Here is a 24,997-nt window from a genome sequence, read left to right as displayed (position 1 = left end):
GTTCAGCAGTATATCAGTTTTCTGCTGGCTCCAGCTTGTTTATAATCTTGGAGGGCCAAGAACTTAAGCTGTGAACATTAAAATAAGACAGATACTCTTACAGAGCAGTCGAGTCATCAAACACTGACTAGAAAGGGAACCCAGGCCCTGCTGACATGTTGCAGGGACGAGAGAATGTTCTGATCAGACTCAGCGATCCTTCTTGTGGGGCTGGACCAAGTTGCCAAGTTCTGATTTATTCCAGAACAAAAGCAATGTAAAAGGTTCAGAGTACTACAGCAAAACTGCAGAACGCGCATCACCTTCCTTTACCGCCATTTGCAATGCAGATCAGAGCAAATGTTACAAAATACAGCAGGAAACAGAAGTCTACACCTTAGTAATGCAGTATTTATGAATAGTCAATTATAGTGGTTTTCTAGCAGCAGAGCCCCATGGGAACCTGTCAAATCAATGCCTTGGCTACAGGAATTTTTATATCCCAGGAACATTTATATCCCTGCAATTCAGACAAGCCTTTTAAAACGGTTCACATGTTAGTGCTAAAAATCAATTTGAACAAAAGTATTAGTTACGAAATACAACAGTACAAAAATGAGGTGCAGATATGCGTATGTTTCTGCAAGGGGGAGGCACTGTGCTTTGCTGTAATATACTCGTGAGCACAGTCAGCTACCCTCTTAATTGACTTCCAGCTCAAGGGAAAAAAAAGATTGGAAAATTCCTTTTGAGAGGAAAGGTAACAAGAAAACCTCCAAGCTAAAATACATCCCTGTTATAAATAATTTTTTTGGGGCATACGCTTTTGTTACTAGAACATCACTGGTTATTTTAATGCAAAAAAGGTGAATCTTCATACTTTTAAAACTCTCCATCGCTGTCATTATAAAAAAGTACCTACAGACCAATTAAGATACTCTTAAAAAAAAAAAAAGAAAAGGAGAAATGCATCTTCTGTTCTAAGCCCCGCCCTGGCCTTCAGTTTTCCGCAAAGTTAAGGAGAGTAACAGCTGCTATCCTGCCTTCAACAGCCGTGGAAAAAGCAAACAAGCTGTAACACGTTTAACACCCAGATGGTGCTTCCCTTTTCTGTTGAGGGCATTTGGTAACATGCTGCTTTGAAATCTCAGCCCCCGTCTTCGGCTGACAGACATCCGACAATGCTTTAATCATACCTTGACCAGCTGTTCCTGCTTACGCTCCAGCTCTCGGATTTCTTGGTTGAGAATCACTGCCACATGCTGTGGCTGGCTTCTGCATTTATTACAGATCCCATACTGGGTCAGTTCATCACACACGGGACAGTGTAAGGTCGTGAAATACTGGGAGATTGTGCCTTTGCGTCCTTCTAGCTCACTGCGGGCAGTCGAGGCAGCTTTTTGAATCTGTCAAAAAATAATGAAGAGGTAATGAACTTTCTAGAGAGCAGACCACCTTGTTCCTAGATTACACAGCCTATTTGTTTTAAAAGGAGTCTGAAAGTGCAACACAGTCTGCAAGGTTCACACGCAAACTACTGACAGGATCGCATCACTCTGAAGAGAAGTGATACATGGAATGTAGCCCCCTACTCCTATTTCAAAGATTCTCACCAGAAAAGGGTAACCAAAGTAATCTTTAATCACACACTAAATTCCTGATCTCATCTCAAACTCTGCCTCCTGCAGTTGTTCCTTTGTAGGTCCTGGTCTACTTCACATCCCGACCTACCCCAGCTGCAGCCCGAGTCTTGCCTCCTCTCGAGTTTCTGCTCCAGAGCAGTCCCGATCACAGAGCTGCCCCTGCCCTTTGGTCCGTGGCTCTACCTCACGCTCTGATTTCCCTGCACAAAGCTCCACCACTGACCCCTCAGCCAGGGAAGTTTGTTCTCTGCACTTGCTCCTGGTGCTGCGTGACCTCCCTTCACTCTCCTGCTTCAAACACCCAGCTCCTCTGATCCCTATGGCCTTCTCATGCTCCTCGGCCTTGCAGAAAGTCAGGGCTCTTCTTGCCTTTTGAAGGCTTGTTGGAGGTACTTAAGGTGAGTGCCTCAGTGCCATCAGAAAGGCAGGGAAAAGACACGGAATTGAAGTCTATCAGGGACATACTAAAAGTCTGCAGTAGGAAACATGATGCACAACTACGGTCCTGAAGTCTACGCTAAGTGGAGTAACCGAACCACACAGATACGCTGCCTTTCACCAGCCCTTTTGGTCAGGGGAGTCACAAACTGAAATCCAGCTATCTAACGCTTCTCTTCCTGCATCTCGATGATTTCTTTAACTTGTAGGAAAGTCAGTTTTGGATAGCATTACTTTAAAATCCCCAGCGATACAGATGTTTTAAAAAGTGTTCCCGTTGCTGAGGCACTACCACTTTTTCTATAAAGAGGAAAGAAGTTAAGAACGTCTTGGAAAAATAGTAGTTCCCACATCTACCATAGAGAGATTTAACAAGTAGTACAGCCAAACACGCATATACAAGTTTGGGCCTCAAACACTGCCTTGTAAAATAACCTCTGCTGTTGCCTCATACAAACCTCAGCCCATTAAAAGTTACAATAAACGCAAATCCCATGCAGACGTGCTGCATTTGCCATCTGTTTGCTTTGAAGCACTTACCCGTGGCAACTCGTGGTACCAGCTGAAGACGTCGATGCCGATAAGGGAGAAGACCCGAGCCAGCGGTGGCAGAATCTGTTTGGTGATGTAGTAGGTAGCATTCAGCCTCAGGTTGGGATCCTGGAGAACTTCGATGGGCCGCCTCACCAGCTGGATCAGGGGCAGGCCGGGCATGCCGTACACAATGACGTAGGGCACCCGCTCCCCAACTCGTGGTTCAGAGCGACGGTCATAGGCAAGCATCCTCCTGTTTAAAAATAGCCTTCATCATGCATCCAGAAACAAACTCATACTTATTTCATCTGCTTGGAAGTTTCCCCATCTGATTATATTAGTAGCTCTCCAGATGACTGAAGTTAGTGTCTACTATGAAGCACAGGACCAAGTTGTTTCGGTTTTAAATTTGTCTCACAAGACGACCCAAATTTTAGAACTTGGAACATGAGCCCTAAAGTTATGTTCTGTTTCAGGTCACTTGGATTTGTAGGCAGGCTGCTTTCTAGCTACCTTAAGGAACTATTTTAATAGAGAACAGTCAGGGTACTAAAAAGAGCTCAAGTACCCAGAAAGCAAAGGACAACTCAATTTCAAGTCAGTATCGGTCTAGGACTTGAATTTTTATTTAAAACGCATGGCTTAACTTGAAGACCTTGTATATTAAGCAAGATTGCAAAATCTGCCAGCTCACATTATCTATTACTGATAAACAGAATCGATGGGATGAAATATTAAGTAAGGTTCTTTTTAAAAAATGAAAAAATATGCCTGGTAATATATTTCGCAGCACTGAGAAACACCACTATCACAATTCTTAATATATCTAATATCTGCGAGTTATGGGCATTCTTGGAGAGTTAAGCCTTTGTATAAAAACAAAAGCATAAGCAGCAGTGAACACACAGTTACAGCAATCTGACAAGAGACTTTACTCTTGAACATGTGTGGCTCTTTCTGGGAGTACTTAATGGCTTTCTAGGACTATCTGATGCCTGATCTCTCTTCACATGCAGAAAAACCAGAGCCAACTGCCCCAACAATATCTGCAGGAGACATCTCACTGCTACCCATAGCTTGGCAGTACAAAGGTCAAGAGAAAAAAATATGTACAACCAGCGTTTCTTAATCTCATTACCTGGTGATTTCCAGAGCTGGTACACAGGATCCAGGTCTGTAAGCTGAGCTCCCTCTGTACTCTTTTGCAAAGATGAAGTCTTGCATGCTGGCTTTTCCTTCCAGTAACTTCATGCATTGATTCTGAACGTACTGCTTGATCTGACTGATGTCCCGTGTTTCAAATAGCAGCTTGATAGAACACTCAAGTATCTTTACAACCAAAGGAGAAAGGGGAGAGAAACATGTATGTTTAACTAAAGCAAAATTAATTCCAATTAATTTGGCAAATTATATGGAAATATTAATGCACTGTTTAGATAAAGCATTGGTTGTGAACTATAATGTTAGTAAGACAACAGGTTCCTTTCTCTTCCACCCAAAGATATTCATAAACTCATAAGTAGACAACTTTTAGATCAGTTTGGCACATCTTTCATGACAATATCCACACTCTGCCACTAAGAGTGTTTCAACAATTACAGAGGTTTTCCAGAGTATGAGAGAAGGCGTTTTTTCCCATCATATAAAGTATTTTGTCAAAACTTTCTGACCACCTCAGCAAACAAAAGAATTAAGATTAAAAAGAAAGAAATGTAAATCCCGCTAAAATTACCCTTTTGTACTGGCCTATTTTTGTCCTGTCTTGACTAAGAACAAGAACCTTTTCTTGTTAACCCATCCATGGCACTGACTAAAAGAAACAGGGAGGAAGTTTATTTTAAACGAATTCTTAGCTAAACTAGATTTATGTGAGCTATTTAGTAAACACATCAGTGTGTCTCACTCATCTTGGAGTAACATTTTAAGTGTCTCTGGATCGAGAACGGTTTTCTACAGAACTTATATAGGGCTGAGGCCTTTATATGGTTTATTTTAGAGGCTGAAATATAGTAGTTTAGATGGAAAGTGCAAGGCCTTGTAATGCTCTGTAGGATCTTAAAGGTATCTTTCAAATGGCTCAAACCAGAAAAACATATGCTAGAAACTCTGACAAAGAAGAACTATACAATGAAATAACAGAATCCTACGATTTCACTTGGGAAGAAATGCATGAATATTTTACCTTGGAAACAGCAGGACAGGAGTCCCTTCGGACTGTCTCTATGCCTTTTGCGTCAAATACCGGGTCCTTCTGGTCCAGTGTCTCGTACATGTAACCCACATACCTCTTCTTAGTTTGTAGGACACATGGCAAGTAGACCTGGAACATTTAGACATAAGATAGCCCAAGCTGGCAGGGGAATATACGGTAGCTCTGAACATCGTGGTCTCTTTTGCTTGTTTTCTCCAACCTTTTATTTCCTTCTTGACTGTGTCAGTATTTCTTGACCAGTTTTAAAAGGAAGAATGGGGAACAATTTCTTCTCAGTATTACTAAGATAACACCATCTCTTCCTGGCTCTCATGGAAGAGGGAGCAGTAAGCTGATTGCCTCAGGCTGAAGAAGGTCCCACACACACGTGTCCCACTTCTTGAGCAGATGCTCCAGCTTTGAGGCATTTTTCTCTTCCTGTGCTAAAAACCTACTGTAGGAGATTACTCAGTATTTTGATCCACAAGTGAATATAGAGGCACTTGATTCAACTTGCTGAGTCAGGTATGTACTTTAAAAATACCTAGAGCACCTGAACTGATAAATTTCCACCAAAACTAGTATCCCATTGCCTCGCTCTTCTATAAAAGGCTTATTGTCATTAATACTTCTTCCAAAAACCCACTGAATGGATTTTTATGATTATTCATTTTATATGCATATGTATCACACGGACATATCCAGAAGTGTGCAAAGTCTGGCTGAAGAATAAATATCAGGCTTGTAATTAATGCACAGGATCAGTTCAAGAGACGGCATATGTCTTCTCTATCAAGTTGCACACATTGGTTTGATCGTATGTATATAATACAAAACTGAGGGAGACATTTCCAAAAACTGATGAGACAAGAATTTCAAATTGTCTGGTGCTGCCAGCTCAACAAGCCACCAGGCATCCTGGTGTGAAAAAGGAGGAATATTTCTTTTTGTTGTGGATGCTGACAAGGTCCCCACAGCATTAAGGAGCTTGCAGAAACAGCACAGCACAGGACTGTTGCACAGACTTATGTCGCATTAGTGTCAGGTAGCTTTTTTTTCTTAAGATAACAGTGTTTTCACCCAACATATTTGAAGCAAAATGATTTCCTCTTACCTTTTCAAACTTCAGCTTAACAGGTTTGGGGTTTGTTGCTGTTACAGCTTCAGCAATTTCTTGACCAATCTTAAAAGACTGCTCCTTTGTGGCTCCTTTCAAGAGTACAAATATGCTACAAGAAATCAGACGTAGGAAATAAGCACCAATCTGTTCAGCGTAGTTCCCGGAACTTAAAAGCTATAGTTTCCTGGTGGGAAGGCAGGGATGTCGTTATCAATTCTGTTTCCTTCCTTCAGCCAGAAAAGCCAAAAACCTGAGAAACATCACTGTTCAGTATGAGATCAGGAGTGCCAAAGGCACAACGAATGCTGTGACTCTCTGGTGAGGTAGGGAATGTGACTGCAAAACTTTTGAGCTCCCAGGACAGAACCGTCAAGGGCTCTGGGTGGGCCCTTTTGTTCCACTAGAGGCAGCAATAGGATTTTACTCACTTTCTCCAACTGTGTTTTGGTTTTTTTTTTAAATTTGTGAAGCTACTATGAATTTAGTATCTTTGAAATATTAAGTCTTTCATCGAATCTGGCTGAAATCACTCACTGTACTCACAAGTTACTACGGCTAGCCAGACAAGCGTTGTATCCTGTGGCTCAAAAATTATCCAAGTCTAGCACCAGAGCGGGATACGCCTAGAGCACGGCTATTATTTACATGAAAGATGGCCTGAGAAAGGGGAGATATTTATATGATGTATTTCAGGCAGCCTAATGGTATCTTTGTATGCTCTGGTGGCTGCTTCTGAATTGTAGCCACTTTGGAAGCTTAAAATACTGCCTCCCTCTAAACATAAACACACAACGCCTACTGCATTAAAATTCCTCTCTTTTCCAAAATAAAAACAGCATCAGAAACAGGCACAACAATACTCATTTGATATATAAGACTTATATTAATTCACACCTGAAAAAAATGCAATCCCCCTGCCTTTTATCCCATGTAATTTTCAAAAGACAGGAAGCCACCAGAGTGATTTCTGAGTCCTTAAAAGAAACTCCAAGAAAATAAATAGTATTTACTTGGCATAATCTACAAGATAGTAACATCTCAAAGAGGGTTCACATACTCTTTTCAGTATCATAAATTCCCCTTGTTGAGACAAAAGAAAAATGTATCTAGAGAGAACCACCGTGATGCTAAAACATCAGAAGAAGCAGACCATTAATTACCTGTCAGTATCACCATACACAACGTGAGCACCCCATTTTTTGGTATCATTCACTAGTTTTATAGCACGCTCCAATGTTTCTCTGGCTTTGTGGACAATGCTGTCCCCAACCTGCAAAGTTAAAGTGAAAATCTTTAGTCTACCTCCAAACCAAACACTAGCTCTTGGTAAACAGTCTAACCTTGCTTGACCTGTTTATGAAAATTACCATTTTAAGACAATGTATTTTATTTCATGATTGAAATGCATCTAACAAAAAAACCCCGTTGCTTTCACTACAACAAGAATTAAAGGAGAAGCAATCAAAAAACATTAAGAATTAAAATAAAGAAAAATTTGGTTTAAACTTCTTTAGGCATACTGAAAGTGGAAGGAGAAAGACAATATTGCTCAGAACCATCTCCTCTAGTTTTCTGGATTCTGCTGACTCATCCTGTTATGAAACCTACAATGTTTTCCACTATTAGAACTGTAATCCAATATACCTTTGGAGAGAATTCTACACAGATGCCAACTCCAAATGCTCTTTTATGGAAGAAGAAAAATAAGACTTTTTTTTTTTCAAAAAGGTTCACAAATAAATTCCAAGTTGCTGATTTTCAGTACTACAAATCAAAAAAAGCTTTTATGAAGGTGTTTACATGAAATATGTTTCAAGTAATAATACTGTGTTACCTGACTACAGCATCTAGATTGTTTATATACTTTACTAGTGTCTTTTCCACAGTTTTTCTGCATTTTTATCTGCAACCCTTACCTCAGTGCATGGCATTCTTCCAGAAAAACTAGCAGCAGTATAACCAAATGTAAAATTAGCTATATATTTAAGACCCAATTGCCGAGCTTCAAGCATTCGAGTTATAGCCTTGTCATGCTTGTATGCCTTCATTGACTGTTTCACCATTATCCTGGTCTTCAAGATTTCTTCTAGCATTCTTGGCAGCACACCCTTTCTTACTGAAGGCTGCCATCAAGAGAACAAAGAAAAACATTATGTTAAAAAGCCCAACCTAAACAGTTAAGAGTAAAAGCAAACCCCCAAACTGTTAAATAATCACTGTTAAGAAGACAAATTAGTAAGATGCCCTAGGCACCAATGGTTTAGCTCTTCCCACAAATATTACAAGCAATGCAGAATACAGGCAAAGCTCTTAAGGGCAGAGTAAACATCTTTTTGTTCTTTGTTTTCACCAGCCCTGCTAATGCAAGGTTTAGATAACCTTATTAACTAAAATGGGGCTTGAATATTTAACTGTTAATTCTTAAAATGTTGAATGCAAAAGGGATATTAACTTTTTAAAAGTCTGCAGATGTTCTTTACTTAAAGATTTTGTTTCACATTAGATATATGCATGCTGGTGACTGGCTAATTATTTATAAGAGCTCGGGGCCATATTTATTAATTCATTACAAATTAGTCAGCAGTACACATAACATAAAATGAGAACAATAGAACCATGACTCTTTTTCTAGGAAAACATTCTGCTATACAGGCAGGAGAAGAATGAAGTGTTACACACAGCTAATTACCGTTTGATTCCCCAAACTGCACAAGTAAAATACAGTTTAATTATAGATGAAATAAGCCTCCAGTATAAATGAAAGCATAGAGATGACATTTTATTTCCTGAACTGCCAGAAGTTCAGCGCTCTGACAAATATCTAAATAACACTGGGAAATGAGAGACTGAACCCTTCCCCCCTTCTGTCTGCTCTTAATGCAGCAAAATATAAACTACAGTCTCAATTTGATCTTAAGCTAGTCTGCCCACAGGAAGTCAAAGTGCCTGTGACAGAGCACTAATATCATTACCTTGACAAAAGCTACTCCACTGGGTGACACTGTGATATCGTGCCTAATCTGGTAAAGTAAGTCAGGAGGTACTCTGAGAGATGTACAGCCAAATTTGAATGCATCATATCTAATAAAGAGAAAAATTAAATATGAAAACAACTCATTCATTAACAGCTCCATCAAGGAAAAGCATCAACTCACACTGCTGATAATACCAGCAGGGACAGAACCACAATGATGATCTTCGGTACAAACAAGCATCCCCTCTTTTAAAATTTCTTACATACAAAAGGCTCTAGGAATGAAGTAGTAATAAATGGCTGAATTCCAACACATGCATAATTTATCAAGTCTGTTCGGCATTAATGCATTATTTCCAAATGCTGTGTTGGTGGAGGCACCTACTCATACCATAATCCCCTATGGAAACCATGCATGTTTACCAAGTAACACCCTGCATTATATTTTCTTCCTATAAATTCAGAATTTCAAACCAGACACTTGAAAATCTAACAGTGACATCTAGAAATCATCGCATGCATCTTCCCATTCTTCCAAATACTGTTTTATAGAGGTAATTATAATGAGAATCAAGATTTTTTTTTCTCAGTTAACACAATTACTGTTAAACTCAGTAAGAGACACTACACAGAATATGACATTGTATCTTTTCATTTCGAATGGTGAAGTCCAGAGTGAACTACAACTGTCAAAAGAGAACAGCAATTTCTTAATATATAGTGGAATAATATTAGTCCAGTTTTGAAAACAGGGAGTGGATTTATATAACATTTTAACTTATTCTGAAGCACAGAATCACAGAATATATTGGGCTGAAAGGGACCTTTGAAGGTCATCTAGTCCAACCCCCCTGCAGTGAGCAGGGACATCTTTAACTAGATCAGGTTGCTCAGAGCCCCCTCAAGCCTGACCTTGAATGTCTCCAGGGACAGGGCTGCCACCACCTCTCTGGGCAATCTGCTCCACTATTTCACCACCCTCACTGTAAAAAAATTCTTTCTACCTAACATCTAATATAAATCTACCCTGCTCCAGTTTAAATGCATTGCCCCCTGTCCTGTCGCTACATGCCCTTGTAGGCAGTCCCGTCTCAGCTTCCCTGTAGATGCTGGCAGGCTGCTCTAAGATCTCCCCAGAGCTTCTCTTCTCTAAGATGAACAACCCCAATCCTCTCAGCCTCTCTCCAGTTCTCCACAATAAAGGAACAGGTGTACACACCCATGCACATACAGATTAATTCATCTATTTATTAGACAGAATAGAGTCTAATTCTGTATTTAATTAAAGAAACATACTGATGTGTGTATGTATCTGCCTGTGTGTGTATGCATACATGCACTTTATCATCTCTACTGTGTAACAGAAAACAGTCCTATTTGCACATGCCTGCTGTTTCCAAAGATAACCAAGAGTTCTCAGTACCTTGGAAAAAATGCTGAAGTCTCTATGGAATCAAAGTTTGTGAGGAAAGAGTAACAACTTACTTTCCTAAGTTTTCAACATGTCCCAGGCAGGTTGAAAAACAGTAGTTGTATGCTATCACGATGGAAGGATATAACGATTGGAAATCCAATACAAGAACAGCATTGCTGTAGAAGCGGGATTCTGGCTCCATTATTAAGGGAACACACTGTGGGGCTTTCATCTGAGCTCGCTGCTGGACACTGGGTGTCACAGGAATATAATTCAGTGGCTTTGCGACACGTAGCATCACAGACTCCACACGATACTGCAAAATAGTTTGGGTATAATTATAATTTCAGAATTGCAGAATAAACATAGGTCTATTAAAACCATGTAAACATGCACTTACTTTTCCTGAATTTAAAGTACGGACAACTAGTTTTTGAAGAAAAAAGCCATACTCTTACTTTTAATATATATTTTCTATCACACAGAGGGATATATGTGAACTTTTACACAGTGTGTCCATGTGTTTTCTCATCTTTTAGCCCAAACCATTGAAAATCAAGTAGTTCTAATTTTTATCTACAGAAAAAATAAACATCCAGGTCAGGTTAAAATAATTAACATCCAGTAGGCGGCAACAATACATATGAATGGGTGCACTACAGTCAGCACACGAGCATTTGCTAAATTGTGCTTTTGTTAGACCTGCAGAACACCGAAGAAAAAGTATAATATGCAACTGACAACCATTTTCCACAGGAATCTGCACAGCGATTTAACTTCAGCATTTGGGAAAACAGAGAAATTACATGTGAGTTGTGTAAGTCGATAACTGTTTCTCCAAGCTTTTGACCATGGGAGGTAACAAGAACACACTGGGCACCAGGAGAACCAAAGAAGATTCTATGTCAGCCCATTTCAAAAGCCTGCTGCTTCGCACTGGCTATCATGCTTTCTCCCTGATGATGCCACAAGTAGTATGGGAAGCATAAAATAACAAAAAGTTTAAGAACTTTTACCTTGAGACATCACAAAATGTCATATATGGAGGTCCTGTTATTCAATGCTTTAGTAAGGCTTTAAAAGCACTAATAGCCAGGTATTCACTGTGCCTGTTCAAGCTATTTTGTTTTATATTGTGAAAATTACAGACATGGGTGCCAGAGGACTGAAAATTCCAAGATATCAAAGAACAATCCTACGTAATCCTAAAATCCTGTGCTTTGTGAGCAACTAAATCACTATTCAAAAGCCCTCTGCCTAGCACACTATATTTCCAATCACTCTTCTGACTGGGTTAGGTAAAATTTCTTTAATTATGATGTTATAAATGAACTTACAGAACCAATAGCTTTAACAAGATCATGCCACCTTACAAATAGGTTGGAGTTTGAGAGTACTTTTGCAGCAGCACAACCGACTGCTGCTTTGCATGAACTATGCACTAATTTGTGCCCAGTCAAGAGCTCATATGTGTGATGAGGTGGTCAGGGACTGGAGCTAAGTTTATTTTTTTATACTTCTCAGCAAGTTCTTCAATCATGTGACTAATAATCCATACACCTATGACCATCTCTTGTTAGACTGGTTTAGCCTACTATGGAACATTCAAGAGATCTTAATAAAATGAAAGAAAAAATAGCTTACAAAAAGTTTTGTAAAACTTAAGAGATACAAAAATATGGAAAAATAAAGTATATGCAGTCTGTTCTTAGTACTACTCCTTTTTAACATCTTTGTCAGTTAAGGAGAAAAGGAACATCTTCATAAAAGACAGTGATGTTTCTTCTGAGTGAAAAAAAATATTATTTGAGCTGACAAGGAATTGCTGCAGCTGCCATTTTTGTGATTTAGTAAGTTCCAATGGAAACAAAACATACGTGCACAGAAGGGAAGAGAAAAGAACAGTCAGGGTAGAAAATGCAGCATGTTTCTGTTGCTCACTCCCACCCACAGCCACTTGAGAAAATGACAGGCAGAACAGTCTCTGCGGGCTGCAATCCTGACAGTTTAAGCGTATCTCCATTGGCAGCACGCCAGTCCCGCTCTCCCTGTCCCTAACTCTGCATTTCTCTTCCCCTGCTCCAACAGCGGTACTTTTCTGATAACACGTCAAAGCAGCTCAGGGAGTTAAACTGCCAAATACCTATCACACGCCACCACGGTTCTGCCGCTGGTGCCCTGCACCCCTCCCAGCACAGAGTCAGTACCAGCAAGACCAACAAGAACTTGCCCTGGGTCAGAGATGACACAGGTGACTCCAGTCAAAGGAAAAAAAGGTGAAAATGTTTTTAAATAGAGTTGAAGTGTTGAGAAACTGCAGCTTCAGACACTCCTGTTTCTGGCTGGCTTAAGGCAATGCTGGTCTGCTTAGGACATGAGTTTGCAACTTGTCTTTTTGTCCACAGAAGCTGGCAAAATAATCAATCCCGGTCAGCCTAGCTACATGTCTGTTAAAACAGAGAGCAGAAAGATGGTAGGAAAGAAGATGCCAACAGAAGAGCAGACATGTGGGAGCAAGAGTACTTGTCTCATTTCAGGTGCTGCTCAGGGCTCCTGTGAAGCTATGAAAACAGTCGAGTTAGTCTAGGCACTCAGAACCCAGGCAAGGAAAACCTCTGTTATTACTGGAGACTGCTGGGCTTTAAAGAGCCGTCTAACTCTGACTCTGTCCTGCTCCCTTTCTCTCTGATGCTAATATCAGTGTAACAGAACCACACACATCTTGCATGACACATGTACTTAACAAAGCCAGAGCCCTTTTTGTCTTATCATCAAATCTCACCCAGAGGTCTGCCTCACAGGAAATGTCATTGGAACATATTCAATGCAGCTTTGCCTGTCCTGGAAGAAAATCACCTCATCTTTCAAAAACACGCTCAATTTTATTTCTTAATATTTTAGAAAGCACTCATTTTCAGACCATCTAAGTGTGAAAAACACCAATTCAGAGGGCAAACTTAGTGCTCCCCAAGTCAGTATAAGAAACTTGCAGGTGTGATTACGTTTGGGGCACTCTAACAGCTATTTTTAATCTAACCATTCAATCCATTATCCCTGCTTTTGAATTGCCTTTCTTTACATTTCAGTTTCATGTTGTACAAAAGTCTTCTGTGACATGAAGAAAATACATATACTGAATGAAAGGATACTGAAGAACTCACTGAAACATTTTGTAAAGACTATTTTACTTTTGTGAAGCGTAAAGAAAACTAAATCTTACCTGGGAGCCTCTTGTTAATACATGCAGGAACTGAATACCAAAAAGTCTCGCCATTTCACTTGTTCTGCCAATCAAATCCAGTTTGTCTAACAACTGGAGATTCCCACGGACACGAGTAACATAATGATCAACCATTTTCCATCTGTGAAAGTGAATGTATTATTATAAACAATCAGAAGAGTGCTGCTCTTTCTACTATGAAAAATGTATTTTCACGATAGCTTGCCATAAACCAGGAAAAAAAATTTCCCCTAGGACATACGGCTCTTTCAAAAATGTGGTGCACATAAACATACACTTATGTGTTCTAAAGATATCCACCGAACATGTTACAGCAAACTGCTCTTAGGGTGTACCTCAGTAACATACTATATCCAGTTTTCTTTACTGCCCTAATAGGTTACTGAAACAGGAACTTGAATTTCTCTTCATCTGTTTACATGGTTTTTTAATCAAGTGGCCTGTATTAAGAATAGCTATCTCAGTTTATTATGAATGTAAATGTAGAATTTCAGCACTAAACCAAGTGCCCACTTACTCGAAAAGTATTTAACTTTTACAGAAATTATATACATATCATGAATGACGTTCAGGCAAGTTTTATACATTGTTCATATAACACAATACCAAACCACTCCAAGGAAGAGTTATGTACAGTGTGATATGTGCCATACAAAAGTATTTTTAAGCATCTATAGTTACCGTCTTAACATTTTGCACACTGTTCTGTACCATTTTTAAGCCTAGCTTAGTTCACATGCATTGTGGAGTAAAATAGAAACCTGACAGTTCATTTTATGCCCTTCTGATGAACAGTACATAGAAAATAAAGACCTTACAGAATTTCAAAATAGTACATCTGTTTAGATGTTAAAACTGTAACTGAAAATTTGGGTTTTTTTTGTGTACACAAAGATGGAATACTGAGGGTGTAACTACACAACAGAACACAGCAGAACAGCAGAGTAAATAAGCTCATGTTGCTGCATAGACTCTTCTAGTACCTAAACTAAATTTATTATTTCCTCCTGTGCTGACCTTAGCTTACACCTAGCTAATGTTAAGAATCTAGCCTTAAAATAAAAAACAAAATGGATTAATAGATCATTACCTGTAAACATCTGCCTTATTATCAAACCAATCAGACAGAACTCGGAAAGTAAATAAAGGAAAACGTTGATGAAGAACATGAAAACCCACATTTTCAAAAGTGTAATTCATTAGATTCACCTAGAAAAAAAACCAAGAGGACATGTTAACATGCATGATGTCTTCCGTAGTCAAATAAATACCTACTTTTAAAAAAACCTAGAACAACAAAATTTATTATCATTTTATTAGCATTCTTTGTTAAAAAGGTACACATTTAGACTCAGGAGTCCCTAACGATTTACAAATCAGGAAAGAATATCTCTCATCAAGTGGAAAGAATATGCAGAATTAAGTAGATCACAAAGATCAGGTCTGAATTTGGTCAAAAAAAAGTCTGTAAAGTACAAGCCATTTGGGTATTAAAGGTAAGGTCATAAACAGCAAAACAATGAGTGAGTTTAACAGCTTAAAATAAGTTCAGGTATGTAATCTAGTAAAAGCATCATATTAGACAAATCATTAAAACAGGCAAGTTGTTCTCAAAGCCCACAAAGAAGTGAAAAAGAATATAATTAAAAAACATAACTGAAAGATAAGGACTTCAGTATTTTACATGTTAGTGATATGCAAAATCCATTCTCACAAAGTGGCAGACTGCTCTAATCTGAAAAGGTGCAGAAATGAAGAACAAAGCTACAGAAGTTACAGGAAATTTTCAACAAAGACTACAATAATTAAAAAAGCCCAGTAAGTCAAACACATTAACCTGTTGAAAACTTTACCTCATTTCTCATCATTCTCCAAATATTTAACATAATTCGCCCAACAATGTTTATTTCACTCATTGTATCCGAACCATATTCATCCAGCTCAGCCGCAAATCTGTTATCTTTTTTTTCATCTAAAGACATTAAAAAAGAACATATTTAGGCAAGTTATAGGACAGTCAAGACAAGATCAAGCTATCCCTCTTCCAATTCGAGCTCTGTGGAAAATTAAAATTCATAAAGAGTGTTACTAATCGCAAAAGTTTATTTATTTACCAGTCTTCTTCACGATCTCTAAATAAAACTCGCCCAGATTTTCCTGCTCTAGCACATTCCTCTGAAGATAACTCTTACTTTGGTTTCATTGACATGGTGTCCATGGCAATATATTCTCCGTAGTTAATATATTGGTTAAGCAATGCTGAATGTTACTTGAGAGGTAGCTGCCTGCACGTTAGTGCATGATTTTTATGTTTTTTTTTAAAGTGGTTTCTGCCCTATAGAGTTTGTAACTCAAGGCTTTACTTGTAATAATCTTACACACAGTTAGAACCAGGTCACAGGAGGGAAAACTTCGTGCAATTCATACAATAAAAGCAAACCCTTCTCATTGGGAGCAGGTAGACATGAGTTGTAGATAGCACAACACAAAGAGAAGGAAATAGGAAGGACCAAAGGCAGAGGCAGAAGAAGCACTCTGAATCCTTCTGTAAGACAGTATAGGAAAGAGACCCTCTTTCACCATCCTTGGTTTTTTTCATGCTTCGAAATACTACAACTCAAGAGAAGACAATCTTTTTGGTACACATTTCTTGAAACTGTCTTTTTTTTCAGTCAAGCTAAGGCTACAGTTTTGGTATTCTTTCCTGAGTTTGCATAGATATTTCTTAGTATGTGCAATACAGGTTAAAATTTTGTATGAAAACACTGTATTATTTGATCCTCTAGTCTTGTTCCTTCTTCCTAATTTAAGAGAAAGCACTCTGAGGCACTTTCCCCACAATTCTAAATCCACATCTATTTTTCAACTGTCGGTTGTCTACTCATTTATCACCTATCCCTGTACAGTACCCTATTAATAAAAAGCAGAACATTTTGGACAGAGCATATAGAAGTGTGGATACATAATGCTTTGTAGTAATGATCATAACTCAGCAATTACTACCTCAGACAGCCATGAATCACATTTACCCTTGAAGACATAAGTAAAAACTGCCTGTAATTCTGCACAACTGCTGTGAAACAACGTAACACAAACTTCGTTAGTGACCTTATCGATACATCACAGAGCTTTGACAAAATTTAGTAGACCTTCCACACACTTTATCAAAATGCATGCCATTTTTAACCTCCTTAATGTTTCAGATTTTTAAGGAGGAAAAAAAGCAATTCCTCTTTTAATGTTTTGATGGAAAAAGGACCCCACAAGCAGCAACAATTTTTCTTCTGTTTTTCTTCATTTCCATGTGCTGGATCTCCCATGTAAGTGAGGAACTTTCATTTTTTCCTATTTTTTTTTAACTGGAAGTAGAAACTATTAGTTAGTTCTACTTTCTGCAGCGTCATCCTAGTTCTCTTCAGATTTACTTAGGAGATTCCCCATTTAAGTTCACTTCATGTCTTGCCAGTAAAGACAGGCAACAAGGTATGTACTGCAGTCACAGAGGAGACCACTGCCCTGATGAACAAGAGACTGCATGTGACGAGCATTGCAAAATAACAGAAACCTGTCATGTTCAACTGGAGTGGGGCATGTACCATCAGAACCACATGAGCCTCTTTGGAAACAAAGCCGTTAAGCAGAACAGACATTCTTCCTAGTTTTCAAGCGCATAAGATGAAATAAAAAGAAGTCTCCTCTCATCCTCTGTTACCCACTCCCTAACCTGAAGCTGCGATGCAAAGGAAACAGGAGGCTTCAGTGCACACACAACAAATCTTCGCTATGCACAGGCACAGTACTCACTTCTCTTGTGGTGTGTCCTAAGGACTTATGAATAGTTCACTTGTAAATGGCAGAGGCAGCACCAGACTCAGCCAATAAAGCAAAACCAGAGAGGAGTCCAGCTTGCTGTTTGTTAAGTTGAAATCACAGGACAGGGAAGGAAAAGTACCTTCTATCTTTATTTCAATAGGAGGAAAGAGGAGCATACTGCTTGAAGGAGCACCTCCTGTTCTGAAAATACAGCATGTGAAGAAGGGAGGGAAATATGAACCATAGGAGTTGGAAAAGCAAGAGGAACATAGATGGGGTCAAAACCATGGACAAGGAGGCCACAAAACAAGAGAACTCGTATGTTCATGGTCATGCATGCAAGCCCACACCTATAGCATGACATTTTTGGGAGGAGCTTGCCAGTGTGAACATTTCCTTATCTGTCTCCTGCAGTTCAATCAAAAAAGAATAATTACTTACCTTACAATAACACTAGTTCTTAGAAATATTTTAAGTATTCCACTTCTGGATGTGCACCTACCACCTGGCCAAGAACATCCGTACTGTGATTACCAGTGCTTTGGAGATCACGCTTATGTCCTGCCTGCCCTCTCAAACTCGATGGACAAAGCTGTACAGGCTACAACCCTGGTTTCCTCCACCAGAACTGAACCCTTGCTGTGTGGGACTTCACGGCTGTAGGGAAGGAAGCCTGACTGTGGAATACATAGGGACATCACCATTAAGAACCATACAGTTCCCAGAGCAGTAACCTTTCTTCAAGGAAATCTTCATGTGCATCTCGAACCCAGTAACTTGAACAACAGCTCATGTCATGAAGGTGACATAAGAACTCTGCTGCTGTAACTGTCAATTCTGTATCAACTACAGTGCAGTGCCCTGTATGGCAAGACAAGAGCTGTTACACAGCCTTTGAGAACAAAAGCAGAGACACATTAGCTACTTGTCCCAAACTGAAGAGACTGTTCATCCATATGTTTATAGTAGAGCAGGAAACCTTTGTGATTTTTGGAAGCTTAAGAATTCTCTGACTGCAACACTTACCAGTCCTCTCACCAAAGACACTGTAGATCTTCAAGTGTAAAGGGTCAAAAGTTCTTCTGAATATCCTTCAAAATCTCTGAAGACTGTACCCAGGGCTATTATTATTGCAACCAGTGTATCTTTTTAATTTGAGCATCAGGGGAATTTAATAACAAGATTCATGCAATCAGTTACTATTCCTGAAGAAAAAACTCAAGCCTTTGGGCTGAAGAATGAAACTTGTGACCTTTGATGGCCAAATTGTGTTCCTGTTGTCATATGTTACGTATTTAAAAATCCACCAAGGTCCAGTTGCCAATAACTTTCAAACTGAAGATGCAAAAATGTCTTAGGTTTTCTTGTCCCTGGGAGGTCTCTACAACTCAGACCTTTTCTAAACAGGTCACAGGTATCAAAAGATTTTTAAGGCATCAAAAGAGTGCGCAAATATTCAAATCTCAAGGAAGGAGTGTGTGAACATGGCTCTTCTAAGATATTCCTCATACTGGAAGTATGAATTTCATTACAGAGCTGCTGACCAGTACAAGTGCTGCTCCAGAGCATCTGGAAAATGTCCTCGTATCCCAGCCAGAGAAGTTGTGAATGATGATTATGGCAGGTAGCCTGAATGACATACACATATAACTAAAGCCAAGGAGAAGCAGAAGAAGGTTTGGTAGCAGAAGCACCTCCAAGAACTGAGAACTTGTCATGACTACTGAAAATGAGTCTAGATTTACGGATACAGGACACACCCAGAAGTGGAATACACAAGAAATTTAAAAACTCAGAAAATACTGAAAACCAGAATCTCACTGGTATTTCAAATTTTTTGTGTGTATGATTATACCCATAAAAACACAACAGTGACAACAAAAAAGAGGTCCATTTGAAAATGCTGCATTTAATTTATTCATAGATTTCAACTTGTTTCTATTGGAACTGAACTGAAACCCTGCACAGTAACTTACCTGGCACACGAGAAATCATCTGGCATAAATCAACATTCAGTGCAGCAGCTCTCTGTAAGAGATAACCCCAGGAATGCATCTGGACTTCATAGCCTAACAAAATGTCTGGGTCGTATCTAGAGATCAGGGGGGAAAGGAAAATGAGTTTCATATTATTTAAGAAAATATTTCCCATGAACAGAGTATAAACAGGATTTCATTCTAATCATGTTGAGTTTAAAACAGAAGCAGCCACAACGGATTGCTATGAAAGCAGCATCTGGACTAGGAGACAATGTTTAAAACAGACAGTCTTTTAGGATTTTCAGTATCATTCAAAAGAAAAAAAAAATTAGATGGAATATTTTCATTGCAGTGGGTTTTTTTTTTTACATACGTCTATTATGTCAGTCTTTACAAACAAAGTACAAATCTAGGCCTAATCGAGTTTTATCGACGGAATCAGGCTGTATTGAGCATTGACTGAAACCTAGCTACCAGCAAAAGACAGATGTGCAATGAAATATAGTCCTGCCCTCAAACTCAGTTTTGTATTATTTTCCTTTATAAAATAGAATAAAATTTGCTATTAGGTTACTCAAACATTTTGCAGATAACGATGTTGCACACATACTGCAATGTAGCTTATAATAATCAGAGGATACTTCTGGTCTTAAATAGTGATTCTTTATTGGGAAAGTGACAATTCACCATTGAGTGAAATCTGTCAAAAGTGAACCATATAGAAAAGCAATCACAGTTACCAGTTCTATTTAAATACTTCTTCCCTTAAGATAACTGTTCGATAAAATACACAAGAAAAGCTCTTTTTATGCTCTCATACAAGGTGGAAAATCTGACTGCCTCAGGTACAACCAGAAGAAGCCTGAACTGTCCTCTGACAGAGTTACTGCCCATCTCCCAACCAGGCTCAGAGAAGAGCTGACTAGACAGAAGGACAAATAAGGCGGCTTCAGAGGCAAAGCACAGGTGGGACTCAGCTCAGAAGAGCCCGTCTAACCTACTTCTTGACCTGGCATTATTAAAATCAGAAGTGTCACTTGCTGAAGAGCCTAGGAATGATTTTATTAGGCTTGGCAGAAAAATGCCAGCCAAGGTAACACCAGGTATCTTTTGTTTTTATAACAAGGTGGGGAAAAAGAAGGAAGTTTTGCTGGGAAAAATAGCTGTTCTTTTCAATGCAAGTCAGTCGAGGAGTTCCAGCAGGCAGCATTCAACACAACTGACTGACCGAAGGGCAGAGGACTGGACAACATGCTGAGGGTCCCGTACCATGGTCTGCGCCCAAGGCTTACAGACCTTATCTTGTGGGAGAAGACGGCAGGGGCCCTGGCTTATGAAAAGGATCTCTGTCCTTTTTGCATCCTGAAACACATTGAAAAATGCCAACGTTTCCTGACTGTTGGATACACGAGCGTGCCCCTTCCCAAAATCCTACGTTAAAGCTGTGTCACAGACATTAGAAACAAAGCTTCAGACTTTATCATGGAATTGTCTTCTTTGCTTGTACGTCCCAGCCAAAGGCAGATGACAACTCACTCTGAAGTAGCTAACTACTCTGAGAATAACTTCAGAGAAGAGTTTCTCCACACTTCTATCACAGACACAAACTTTCTGTGAAAAATAAAGGGAAAAGAAGTTGAATCCCTTCACTCAGCATGGCTATCTCTTTACTACAATTTGGGCTTTTGCACCAACCAGTGAAAATTGCAAAAATCCTTTTACCATCTACTTCTACCTGTGAAGGAATGGTTTTGACAAAATTTTTGGCTAAAGCAGAAAATTCAAAAGTAAATTTTTGATTTCTAGCATTCTAGAGAAAGTAAAAGAAGCAGCACTTTGCATTTTGGGGGTATTTTGCCATGTGCTATCAATGTCAAATGAATGATTCCTTGTTTTGGAGACAGGAAATGAATCTCAGGAGCGGAACTAGTAAATTTACTCATTTTACAAGCCTGTTCTACCAGTGGTACAAACCCAAAGCTACTTGGAACAATTTATGGACAAATAAAGCTAGCCTGAAGTCACTTCCAGTAGCAAAATTATTGTTAAATAGAGTTATGACCACTTGCTGCTCTGCACAACATACCAATTGAGGTATCAAAATTATTAATAGCTCTAATATTTCAAATGAAAAGGAATTATGTAATAGTTTATACAGATATAGAATAAATATTAAGATTTAATATATTTTCACATTAATTTGTGCAGCGAAACTATCCTGGTCCTAGGCATATTGCAGAAAAACTACTGCCTATTTTAAATGAAGGAAGTAGTCATTTGTGTTCATATTTGAAAAGCAGTTTCACAGAATTCGAAACGGAAAGTACTTGCAGACTTTACGCAGAGCAAGGCATTATGCAGAGAAGTTCCATGATAAATGCAAACATGAATGAGAAACTTATGAAGAACTGCTTATACGGTACATAAACCAGTATTCATTATGCCAGGAATTTGCTTTCTTTTTCAAGCCTGTTCTGAAGGGAAGCAAGCAAACTCCCTGGAAGCAGCAAGTTGCCACAACTGTATTAGCAGCTACCACCCGTGATAAAGAACAGTTGCTTTGGGTTCTTCCTTGCCCAAGTAGTGCATTAGCTCCCTTGCTTCCTCCTTAACCAGATTTTAGTGGGCTGCTACATTAACTACTGCAAATAGCACTGTTTGTATCGCAACTGAATACATTTCATCAATTCTCGAGTTTATCTCACTATTCTCTTTTAAGTTAATGAATAAAACGACCTCTGTAAACCATCTGCACAGAATCTCAAGAATTGTTTCTCTAGTACCCTTCAAGTGGGAAGATGTATTATAGGACAGGACATAAAAACACTTTAATTCATGATGTTTTCAGATATATGCATTTTCTTATATAAATAAATAGTATCTAATTTAAATATTACATATTTTCACACAATTTTATGTAAATGCACGTGTAGATTGAGAAGTTTATCACTCACAAGATTAAAATAAAATCACTGTGCTAGTTTTGAACTCAGTCTTACTTGTACAGACCATTAGAGATTGCTATAATGGCACGTCTCTGAGTCACAGAGTATCACTTTACAGTGCATTACTTACTCTGCTCCTCCTTCCCAGCTACACACATGCATTAAGGGAAGGGTCCCATTTCAACTAATTTTGGCATCTCAGGTTTTCTATGCTGGTCTTTTATTGTCACTGAAGAAAAAAGGCCTCTTTGGGTGGACTATTCCTTATATTTCAGCTGCCTCTTGCAGAATGAGATCCTGTTTCTTCCCTTTAACATACATGGTGACGAAGGCAGCGAGTTAAGACACTGACAATGAAATACAGATATCTTAAGTTTCAGCCAGATAACGTTCATATAAAGCTGTCGACATGGAAAATCAAGGTAGAGTAGCTAGTAAATGATGAATTCAAATCCTATTGTAAATTACCTGTAAACATTGTCTCTTAGTCTGTTTCCCATACTTAAAACTTGGATCCAAGAGGGATCCTTCAGAAAGCATGAAAAGTATCTAAGCACACTACCAGCAACTGAGTTGTAACACATATATGTATTCTGTATGTATATGCATTTGCATTCACAATGTATATGCACAAAGGACTATAATTAATATTAACAAATTCATGGATACCTGGGCATTTCCTTAGTTTATAATTAAAATAATTTTGGGTTAAGTGCATCTCAATTATCTTTGAAGGAAAACTCAAGAGTAAGACTAAATTCAAGTAGAACTCCTTTCTGCTGAACATCATTTGGGACCCCAAGCTCCTGCACTGCAGCATGCATGAAGTCCACCTTATGCAACAGGTTTAACAGACCTATCAGATTTCTTGCATCTAACATAGGGCATTGCTGGTTCTTGCTTATTTCCCGGTTGATTAACTCTGTCTCAATTTATGCAGCAGAAGTGCCCTCTCCCACAGCCCAATCCCATGTACCCACTGTACCACCGGAGCAGTGTGTCCTTTGTTGAGACCTCCTGTGCTATTCTTTTTGCTATTAGAGAAGAAGAGATGCCTGGAGCTAAAAGATGACCTTATTCCAGATGGGAAAATGAACAGGTAAACACAAGATTTAGCTGATGTGAGCTCAGCTGAGGTCTGTCTCTCTCTTACTTGCTCCCTCTTTCCTGTGGTACCACAAAGATGACAGGCTGTGAGCCAGGAAGAGAGCATGTTTCATCCTCCCTTCTCACAACTTTTACATACACTATCCAGTTGGTCTTCATCATCAGTTCAAGCTGTTTTATTAAAAGAAACTGTGATGAGACTAGCTTTTACACCTGCAAGAAACTAGTAAGTTGTAATACTGGTATTTGAAAGCTGCTGGCTAGGATTAACATGACAGGAATAAGAGGTGTGGCTGTGACCACAGTGCTCTTTTGTTAAAGGGATGGGCAACTGATACTGCTTTGCATGCTGTTGCCAGTCTCTCTGCAAAGACGAAAAGCAGCATTTATACTGCCAGGATTTAAAGACAACAGCATTAGCATTCAACTCACACATGCTGCAGAGAGAAGAAATGTGATTATTTTCTTTCCTAGCTAAATATGTGCTCTTATGCCATCTCTTCCTCTTTCTCATTTGATAATTTCGTGAATGAACACTAAATCTCCCAGTTATGCCTGCCCTTCTATTATGTGTCTGGTCTTCCTGACTGCTGTTTCTCTTCCAGCTAAAATTAAGAGAAAAAGAGGCGGGGGGGGAAATTAGGCCAAACCTATGATACAGACAAAAAGCAGTAACTCTACATGGGAGCAGAATACTTGGTGACTTAAACACATAAAAGCTCCGAAAATCTCTGAAAACAGTTTTTTTCCAGTTCGCTTTGGACAATAAAAATCCATAAAATTGGCACAGAACATTAAGAAGAGATTTCTACTGGAAAACGCCACAGAAGATGACACCAACCTGGGGAAGGAAGGTTAGGTTAACACATTGCCAGAACATTTACAGAAGAACAAATCTAATGCGTCGTATCCAATACAAAAAAGATGATTAGCATCATATTTCACAAGAAAATCATTATACAAAATATTTAAATGTTAGGTATTAACAAATAATTAATTTACAAATGTTTTATCTCCAAAATCTTTAAGAAAAATCTTACAGCTTTACACTTCATTTTTGCGCTTTTAGCTTGTAGAAACTACTTCCATGGGGACAAAGAGCTGTGGGTAGCTGGTGAGTCTCAAGAAGCAGAGTAAACCTGCTAAATTTTTTCAAGCCCATCCTGTTTCTACATCCTCTGCATGTCACAGACATGGGGACTGTGAAGTCCCACATGGATTCCCCAAATTTTGTTCCTCTCATGCCTAGAGGACCAGCCCTTTTCTGCTATCTAGTAGTATCTGCACTTGCAGAAGTGTGGCACAATTTGCCTTGAAAGTATAGGAGAGGCCCAGACATTTAATTTCTCTTTCATGGGAATCCACTGCTCCATCAGGTTTGGACATCTCTTGTTCTTCTGTGTTTTTTAAATCTCTAAGACAAACATTCTTCCATCACCCCCTTCCTCCTCCTCCAACAGATAGCTTTCCTGCGTTTTGTACTATATGGAGCTACATGAATGCATTTACTCTTCTCTCCCCCTTTAGGTTCAGACAGAGAGGTGGTTCTGTTTTACTATTTCAAGCAGAGTCTTCCAATTTTTTCTCTGAACTCATTGCAGGTGACATCTTACGAGAAA

The 24,997-nt window shown here is 39.0% G+C and overlaps 1 protein-coding gene across 1 annotated transcript in view; it reads right to left on the bottom strand.

Moving 5' to 3' along the window:
• REV3L (REV3-like, polymerase (DNA directed), zeta, catalytic subunit) overlaps positions 1-24,997 on the bottom strand; it is a gene marked incomplete at its 5' end in the record, with an annotated part of 65,194 nt that overhangs the window by 2,088 nt on the left and 38,109 nt on the right. Inside the window, 13 exons of the mRNA XM_009878511.1 lie at positions 1,176-1,385; positions 2,601-2,847; positions 3,733-3,923; positions 4,777-4,914; positions 5,900-6,014; positions 7,066-7,175; positions 7,822-8,028; positions 8,878-8,986; positions 10,365-10,609; positions 13,514-13,655; positions 14,625-14,743; positions 15,388-15,506; positions 19,324-19,439. Of these exons, the coding sequence (XP_009876813.1) occupies positions 1,176-1,385; positions 2,601-2,847; positions 3,733-3,923; positions 4,777-4,914; positions 5,900-6,014; positions 7,066-7,175; positions 7,822-8,028; positions 8,878-8,986; positions 10,365-10,609; positions 13,514-13,655; positions 14,625-14,743; positions 15,388-15,506; positions 19,324-19,439 (2,068 nt within the window). The remainder of the gene's footprint in view (positions 1-1,175; positions 1,386-2,600; positions 2,848-3,732; positions 3,924-4,776; positions 4,915-5,899; positions 6,015-7,065; positions 7,176-7,821; positions 8,029-8,877; positions 8,987-10,364; positions 10,610-13,513; positions 13,656-14,624; positions 14,744-15,387; positions 15,507-19,323; positions 19,440-24,997) is intronic.

This window comes from Apaloderma vittatum, unplaced genomic scaffold, assembly GCF_000703405.1.
Source record: "Apaloderma vittatum isolate BGI_N311 unplaced genomic scaffold, ASM70340v1 scaffold14301, whole genome shotgun sequence".
In the NCBI taxonomy this organism is placed as follows: Eukaryota; Metazoa; Chordata; class Aves; order Trogoniformes; family Trogonidae; genus Apaloderma; species Apaloderma vittatum.
This window is presented reverse-complemented; position numbering and strand designations above follow the sequence as displayed.